We start from the raw sequence: 8,479 nt of genomic DNA on the forward strand, positions 1-8,479 counted from the left end.
CGGCCCGCCGAGACTCACAGAGGCGCGGAACCCGTGTCGTCGTCTGCAGGCGCAGCCACATGCAGGAGAGAAGAGAGGGGGTCACGCCGCAGCCCCTCTCCTGCTCTCGCCCCAACTGTAAACGTGGGCAGCCCCCCCGACGGACCCCCGAAGACGAGAGACGGTCACGCCCGCGGGCGTCTGGGAACCCTCCGTGCCTGTGTCCCCCAGGGACCCCGGCCCGCGGCGCGGCGAAGCGAGCGCAGGCACAGCCGAGGCGGAGCCCGGCGCGGGGCCACTTACCCTGCAGGACACCTGCAGCAGCAAGTGAGGGAGAGAGAAGGGCGGTGAGGCGTGGCTGTGTGCCAGTGTGCAAGGCAGCGGCGCCGGCGAGGACCAGCCCTCCCCACCCTCAGCACCCTCCCACGCCCGGCTCCCGGGCAGGGGTGGCGCGCGGAGGGGGCCGGCTCACCGTCCAGGACCTCATCGGGCTTCCGGCGCTTCTCGTAGATGAAGATGATGGTGACCAGCACGAGCACCTCGGCCACGATGCCCAGGAAGGGCCAGAGGGCCGCCAGGTGCCTGCGCACCCGCAGGGTGATGACGTCCTGGCCGTCGCCCTGCGCGTTGCTCGCGCTGCAGTGGTACTTGCCGGCGTCGGCGTCCACGTCCAGGTCCAGGATGTGGAGCTCTGACTTGTGGTCAGAGGAGACCACGAAGTACTTGTCGCCCCGGGAGGAGTTGGTGATCACCTGGGGAGCGGGGCGTTAGGGCGGGCTGTGGCGCACCCGTGGGGGCCGGGCGCTGGCGGCCTCACCTGCTCTCCCGACTCGTTGGTCCGGTGCCACTTCCAGATGAGAACCGGGGGGAAGGAGTCCGACTTGCAGGCCAGCACCACCCGGTCCCCCTCGTCGGCATTCTCGGACGACTTCACAGCCTTAACCTTGGGGGGCCCTGCGGGAACCGGGCCCGTCTGAGCCCCGCCGCTCCCCACCTCCGCGCGGGCACTGCCACACCTCTCCCGGGGCCCCGCACTCACCGGGCACCTGGATGCTGGCCCTGCCCGCGTGCTCCGGCAGGTAGATGCAGGAGTACTCGCCGGCGCGCTCGGCGTGGTCCACCCTGCGGGCAGAAGCGGCGCCCCGCACTGCACCAGAAGCCCCTTCTGCGGCGCAGCCAGCGTGCCTCTGGCCCCCGCCACACGGGCACCCCCAGTAAGGACCCGTGCCCGCAGCCCTCCAGGTCTGGACAACGGTCAGCTCGGCCTCGGTCAGACGGGGCTTCAGAGCGGGGCCGGGTCCCGGGGACGGCGTCTCCCGGCTGGGCCTCCCCGAGCCCCCCAGCATCCGGCCGCCACGCTCTCCCGGCTTCTCACACAGAGGGTCTGGGCAGCGGGGAGGTCAGAGGCTTGTCACGACAACCTGCCTTTCTGCTTACTGAGCAAAGACCACGGCACCTCAGAGCAAGCAGGGGCCCAGGGGAGGGGGTGCTGCAGGCCAGCCCACTCACTCGTACTCCGTCCTCAGGTCTGGCAGCAAGTCCTCTCTCAGCAACTTGTCCCCCTTCATCCAGCGGTGGCCGGTGATGTCCACAGCACTGTCGTTCATGGCACAGGTGAGACGGACTTTGGCACCGGCGTCACTGACAGCAGTCCAGATCCGGCTCTCTGGGTGGCCGAGCGAGCGAGTGATCAGCCAAAGGGCCATGGCAGGGGAAGCAGGACTAACCTGAGCCCCAGCCACCTGCCCACTCGGAGGGCCAGAGCCCCCTCACCCCAGTCAGGCGTCTCCTAGAGGAGAAGGCCTGAGTCTCCGTCAGGGCCAGCGTGGCAACTGCTCCTCCTGGAAGGAGGCCGGCGGTGAGGCGGGGCCTGAGCCTCGGGAGCTACACCTGGACCCAGCGCTCGATGCAGGCGTGTCAGCAAAGGTGGGGAGCCAGGGTCCAGCCACACAGATGACCCAGGCCCTGCGGGCCTCAAGCGCCTCTCAGCGATGAACCCACTGCTCGGGGCCATGCCCACCAGGCAGCCCCAGGCAGGCGCAGGATGGGCGGGGACACGAGCCCGAGTCTCCCCTCCCCGCGTTTCCCACTAGAACAAGCCCCTCACCAGTGCAGCCGAAATGGGAACGCCACTCAGAACCAGATGAGCGCGTATTCAAGGCTGGGAGGTGGCGCGGCAGGCTGAGCTAGGGGCTTCTCTCCAGGGCCCAGGGTCGTGACCCCCAGGCCCACTGGAATGTAGGGAGTGTTTGAGAGCCCCTGGACAGCCACAGGGTGGAGCCCACTTCGGGCCTAAGGAAAGCCAGCCCATAAAGGGCCATGAGATCGTTTTCCGATCAGTTTTCGAGGAAAGCTTGTATCACAAAGTGAGGGGAGCAGCGGAACAAGACTGTGCTTGACCTACTGCAGCTCAACGTCCCCACGCCGGGAAGGGAACGCAGAGCAGGCCGGCAGCTTGGCAGCAGATTCCGCAGCCCGGACCCTGCCCCCGCACCGGGCAGTAGCGGTTCTGACCGCAAGCTGACAAAACACGTGACGGGGGGTGGGGGGGCCACCTGCCACGCGGCACCAGGACAGTGGGCGGTCAAGTCGGTAACAAAGTTGATCCTCAAAGCGCAAAGGGCAGCGGGTCATCATCTGAGACACTCACGGCAAGGCACATAGTTCCGGAGTCACCGGCTGGGCCCCCTGCCTGCTCCCTGCTCTGCCGTGCCCGGCACAGGCCCAAGCTCCCGCCGCGGCTCCGTCTGGAGACAGGACTCGGACAGCGCGGGCCCCTCACGGGTCACGTCTGGCCACCTGCTGGCTCAGTCTGTGAGGATACCGTGTCTCCAGAGCTCCAGCCGGAAGCACGAGGCAGTCCGCTGTGCCGTGTTTTACACACAAGGTGCGTGCACGAGGCCCTTCAGGCCGGCTGCTCTGTGGCCCGGCGCCTGCGCCCAGGACCCCTGGGCGCACCCACAGGCCCAGGCCAGGCAGGGGTGAGGCTGCCTTCCACAGCCACCACCTCCAGGGCCACTGCTTCCCACGAGGGCACAGCCAGTAGCTGCATGCAGAGTCGGGTGCACTGGGGAAGACAGACAGGAAGCGGGGAGACACTGATGTCTCAGGGACCAAAGCAGCCAGTCTGCCCCGTGGAAGTCAGGGACTCAAGTGAGGGCCCCATCTGGGCCCCAGGTTGGTCTCCTCCCAGGCTTCCAGACACTGGGGCCCCTTCTATGATCTGGCACCACGAAGTGGCATGAGCCACTTCTTCCAGGTGCAGGGATGTGTCTCAGGTCGTACAACAGTGTGGCCCTCCCTGTGTCACAGCAAAGACTTGGTGCTATGAAGATGTTCGTGAAGGACAAATGTCTCAGGGACAGGGCGACAGAGAAGGAAGCCCCCAAAACCTCCTTTGGGGGCCATGATAGAAAAGGCTGAACAGCACCGCTCCCCACCAAATCCAGTGGCCAGGAGACTCACGCTGGAGCACAGCTCAGAAGGTGGAAACCCTGACCATTACATCGTCATCTTTATCTCGAAACAGCCACCCTCCTCCCACGCCCGCCCAGCAGCCTGGGCACAGGGCCAGGCAGGGGCTCCCGGGACGGTGCCGTGGCACCCCACCCACGGGCGTTTGGAAAGGAGCTCACCGGGACACCAGCTGCCATCGTGGTACTCTACCTTTCCTCTCTCCTCCATCCTACCAGGAGGCGACTCTGGCTCCTGTTGCCTGAGGCGCAGAGGCCAAGTCATCAGCCCACAGGACCCAGCTGGCCAGCCTGTGTCTGCCAGTGCCCGCCGGCCCAGGCCCCCAGGGCATGAGGCCTCACCACCCTAGGAAAGCGCATCACCCAGGAACTGTGCAGGGCCCATCTCAGAGAGCCCCCGACGCACCTTCTGGGCACTGGCATGGCCAGCAGAGGCCAACACATTGCTACTTCTCTCTCTCCCAAGCAGAGCAAGGACACGGACCCAGACGCTCCATCCCGGAGACGCGCCGCGGCAGGGGAGCGGCAAAGCCAGGCGGAGACGCCGCAGCCTCCGCAGGCAGGCAGGCTGGGCAGCGGGCCCTGCCCGGGCAGCCAGGCGTCCGACTGCAGCTGTGACGAAACGGGGAGCCGGGGCACCGTATCTCCTGCACCCACCTTGCCCTTGGCCCTATCGGGGCCTTGCAGAGACCTGCCCAGCGGGCGGCTCGATTGCAGAGGAGAGCAGACCAAGGCCTCAAAGTGGGTCAGGAGTAACAGGAGGCCCTAGAGGACACCCGCCTGGCTCCTGCCTGGGAACGCACTCTCGCCTTCCCAGAGGGACCCCAGCTCTTTCGGGCTGCACTTTGTCCCCGACCCGCCGAGGACTGCAAATCTTTAACCCAGAATTGTTTCCACCAGGCAAAAAAGACCCAAAACCAAGCAACAGAAAACACAGCTATGCCGCTGAGCAGCGCACCCACCCCAGAGCAGGCCCCCGGGCGCCCACTCCCACGGGGGCTCTGGGCCCCCAAGGCTACTTGAACTGCACCACCCACCTTTCCCACACTCCCCCAGTTCCCGCTCCCAACTGGAAGAGGCCTCGGCTGCCGCCGGGGCCTCCCCTCCCAGGCCTCAGTTTCCACCTCTGTAAAAGGAGGGTAGAACATGCCGTTTCATGCTGCGCCCCGACATCTGTGGCAGCAAAACTGAGGGAGTATGCTGGGCTCCCACAAGGGCTGGTGTGGTGGGCAGACCCCACCAGACAGCAGACCCAAGTCAAAGCACGAGGCCATCTATGTGCGCTTGGGGACTGTGCCCCTTCCACAAGGAGAGCCGGGGCAGGGACGCAAGGCAGAATGGTGGGGAGCCCTGTGAATCTGGGGTCTCAGGGCCCCTTCCCGACAACGGAGGAAGAGGGGTCCCTACCACCAAATCCAGGGGTGTCCTAGCCCAGTGCAGGCGGGAACAGTGGCCAGGGCCCTTGGCTCCAGTCCAAAGGGGCCTGTCGAAGACCAGACCCCCTCCCGGGTTGGGGGTATTGGAGGGGGGCCTCCTTCAATGATCGGACCGGCTGGCCCAGGGGGCCTCATTTCCAGTAGCGCCGGCTGGGAGCCCGCGGCCCGCGGGGCCGAGTTTCACCCACCAGCCGCCTCGGCCCCAGGGTCGGCTTCACGCACACGCGGGACGGCGGCGGGACGGCGGCGGGACGTCGCTGGTCCCTCCAAGCGGCAGGCACTGCCGCCCCGGCGATCGGGGTCCCCCCTCACCCCCAGACACCGCCCCTGGCGCGAGTCCCCGGACGCCCTCACCCACACGCACCGCCACGTCCCTTCCACTCCCCCTTCACCCCCACACACGAGCTCGCGCGCGGCGCCCCCACTCCCGTCTCTTCATCCACACACACCATGTCCTCCCCGGACGCCCAAGGTCCCCCTTCGTGCCTACACACCACCTCGTCCCCCCCCGCCCCGCCGTGTTTCCCGGGCCCCTGCGCCCCACACTCGACGCCCGCCGTCCACCCCGGCCCTTACCGGCCCCGGAGCCGCCCCGCGCGCCCAGCAGCGCCAGCCCCAACAGGAACACCAGCACGGCGGCCATGTCTCCGACCTCGCCGCCCGCTGCCCGCGGCGATATAAGAAGGGCGAGGCGGGGGCGAGCGCGCACGGCGACGTTGCGGGAGCGCGCGCAAGCGAGCGCCGGCCCCGCCTGCGCACTCGCGCGGACCTCTCTACACATGCGCGCGCCGCTCAGGCGGGCCGAGGGGAGAGAGCGGCGGCACCACGTGACGCCGGCGGGGGCGGGGCGTTGCTAAGAGACGGGCGGGGCCTGCTCGAAGTGGGAGGGGCGTCTCTGCTGCCGCCAGGAAGTGTTGAAATCGACTCTCCAAAGCTCCTAAAGTGCTCGGTGGGGCCTCCCTGGTGGCACAGCGGGTTGAAGTGCAGCACTAGGAAGCTCTCCCAAGCCCCTGCAGCACGAGTTCGAACCCCGGCCAGGGAGGTGACCCACAGGGCGCGGCAGACCTCTCCTGTCTCCCCGCTGCTCCCCTCGGCAGTGTTTCAGGCTGCCTGTTCTGCTTCCCACTCTGTCTCTGGTGACTCCTCTCACCGCCATCTCTGGCCTGTACTCCATTTCCTTCTTGTATGTATAAATAAATAAGTTTTTAAAAAGCTCAATTTATGTTACGTGAGTTTTGCCACAACACAAAAGACAAAAAGGCTTTAAGGGAGGCGTCGGGGTTCATCTCCCCACAGGGAGAATGTGTCCCCTGGGGAGTCTGCCAGATTTAGCAAATGAAAATTCCTGGGCGCTAGTTAAATTTTTATTTCAACAGAAAACAAGTAATTTCTTGGTATAACCAGTCCATGCAATACTCGGTTGTTGTTAACGCCAGTAAATCATTTGCTCTTTATCTGAACTGCAAATTCAGCTGGCTGTCCTGCATTTAGTTTGGGATACCCCACCCCCCAGTGTCTCCATGTTTTATAACAAATATTTTTTAAACTGTTAACTTCAGACACAATCAGGATCATGCAACATTCCCATAGAGAGGCAAATAATTTCTTTTAAGGAGTTCTTTTTTACAAACGTCTGTAAGAGGCAAGCAGTGTGACTCCTTTTTGTTTTTTAGGATTTATTTACGCACACAAGAACTGGGGTACGGGCCAAAGGTGTGGAAGAGTGGGGGTGAGAGGACTCCCCAGAGACAGAGTGGGGAGCAGAACAAGCGGATCCACTGAAATACTCTGCTGAGGGGAACCGCGGGGAGACAGGAGGGGTCTGCTGCGCCCTGGGATGGAACTCATGCTGCAGTGGTTGCAAACAGCCTCATAGTGTTTGCGCCACCAGGGAGGGCCCCTGGAATGACTTGTGGGAGTTGAAATTGAGCAATGTCAAGGAGAAAGGAGCGTGTTGCTTTGCTGGTACGCTTCCAGAGACTTCCAAGGAAGGCAGAGCGCTGCAGGCTGAATGCTGAGGGCTCAACTTAAGACCTAATGGAAAGTTTTAAGGCAGACTACAAAAATTCTCCTTGGTTATTTTGCCCTATGAGTTTATAGAAAAATGGGTTCAAATTACAGTCAATTTACATAAGCATTTTGCTGTACTATTTAATAGAGTTGGGGTTCAGGTGGAGAGAAAGTGCTGTTAGCATAGTCCACTCTTGCCCATTTTTGCATTGTGTCTCTCCCGTGCCCTCTGTCTGCTTACTGTTTGTTAGACCAGCCTCTCTAGATTTGCTTGGGCTGCCTGGCAGTTTCTGAGAAGAGAGGCGCTTGCCACCCCGGCGCAGACAGTGCCCAATGGCTGACGGCTGTTTCCCCTGAACACACTGTAACCCTGGGGAAAGCCGTCTGCAGCTTCTGCAGCTGCACCCTGCACCCCAGTACCCACATGCTTGACCAGCACCACAGGGATAGTGCCAACGCTGAAGGGGGGACACTGTGAGGGCCCTGAGGAGCAGGCCCAAGCCAGTGAGTGGCATCTCAGTGGCATCCCATCCTATCCTCTGGCATCTTTCTGGACCCCACCGGCGATGCCAAGCTGACGCGCTCCGGTGCCCAGCACTACAACTCACAGCAGGCCATGGGCTGACTTCCACAGACAGGTGTGGGGCTGGTGGTGCCAGGGACTCGGGGAGACCCTGGGGCCCCTGCAGATGGGTAATGAGATGTTCTAAAGTGGTGGTGATGCTCCATTCACAACACTGCCCAAGTGTGATTTCAGTGAGTGAATTATATGGCATGTGAATTGCTTCAATTAAAAATGGGGTGATATTGCTAAGGAGGCTGCTTTGATGAGGGGTCGTCTTTTGGAGGTGATGACATGGGGTGTCAGTGAAGAAGGCAGCGGCATCGTGGGAGGGGGAGGGCAGTCAGAGGAGTCTCACAGGGGCAGAAGTCTCTGGAAGAAGTTAGAAGGATGTTGCGGAAGGGCCTGAACCTGCAGGGAAGGGCTTGGGGGCTCGAGCTCACAGGAGCCCGGGCACTTCCCAGAGTGACCATCGGGCTGCACGGGGCCACGGGAAGGGCGAGAACTCCGCGCCTGTGGGCTCAGGAAGGGAGGTGGCAGCTGCCTTCAAAGCTCCCCTGTCCCGGGCGGAACTGCTGCCCCGCTGACTGGGGCCGCCGGGAAGCCGTGTCTGTTTACGGAGTCCACCTGCTGCGACGCCTCTAAGATCCTGTTGTTGGGGGCCTCTCTGCGCCAGGAGGGTCCCTTGCTGTCCCCCTCCACTTCCAGGAGAGGCCACTCGGGACCTCTCATCCACCAGATTCAGCAAATAAAAACACAGCACCCCCCCCCCCAGTTTTAATTTCAGATTTGAAAGAAAATCAGTCATCTTTTAAGCTTTAACGCTCTCGTGCAGTATCGGGGACACACACGTACTGCGCTGTCTCTGGGCGTCCTGCGTTCTATCAGGGTTCGCCGGTGCGGCCAGCTCAGGCTCACCCTGCACACGGCCCCCATCCGGGTCGCTCTCTGACCTGTAGCCACACGTATTCCTCACTGCTGTCATCCTGCCCAGACAGGCCGGCCCCTGGCACCCGGCG

The 8,479-nt window shown here is 63.2% G+C and overlaps 1 protein-coding gene across 2 annotated transcripts in view; it reads right to left on the reverse strand.

Annotated features, from left to right (window-relative positions):
* BSG (basigin (Ok blood group)) overlaps positions 1 to 5,575 on the reverse strand; it is a 6,649-nt gene extending 1,074 nt beyond the window's left edge. Inside the window, exons 1-7 of one of the 2 annotated variants that reach the window (XM_012729519.1) lie at positions 5,465 to 5,575; positions 1,489 to 1,645; positions 1,019 to 1,101; positions 797 to 933; positions 452 to 731; positions 283 to 294; positions 19 to 43 (exon numbers count right to left, since the gene is read on the reverse strand). In XM_012729519.1, the coding sequence (XP_012584973.1) occupies positions 19 to 43; positions 283 to 294; positions 452 to 731; positions 797 to 933; positions 1,019 to 1,101; positions 1,489 to 1,645; positions 5,465 to 5,531 (761 nt within the window). In that variant the 5' untranslated portion in view covers positions 5,532 to 5,575. The remainder of the gene's footprint in view (positions 1 to 18; positions 44 to 282; positions 295 to 451; positions 732 to 796; positions 934 to 1,018; positions 1,102 to 1,488; positions 1,646 to 5,464) is intronic. The other variant, XM_004689406.2, reaches the window with a different exon arrangement.
* Between the last annotated feature and the right edge of the window lie 2,904 nt (positions 5,576 to 8,479).

The sequence above is a fragment of the Condylura cristata genome, unplaced genomic scaffold (assembly GCF_000260355.1).
Source record: "Condylura cristata isolate star-nosed mole 26May11 unplaced genomic scaffold, ConCri1.0 scaffold00025, whole genome shotgun sequence".
Classification (NCBI taxonomy): Eukaryota; Metazoa; Chordata; class Mammalia; order Eulipotyphla; family Talpidae; genus Condylura; species Condylura cristata.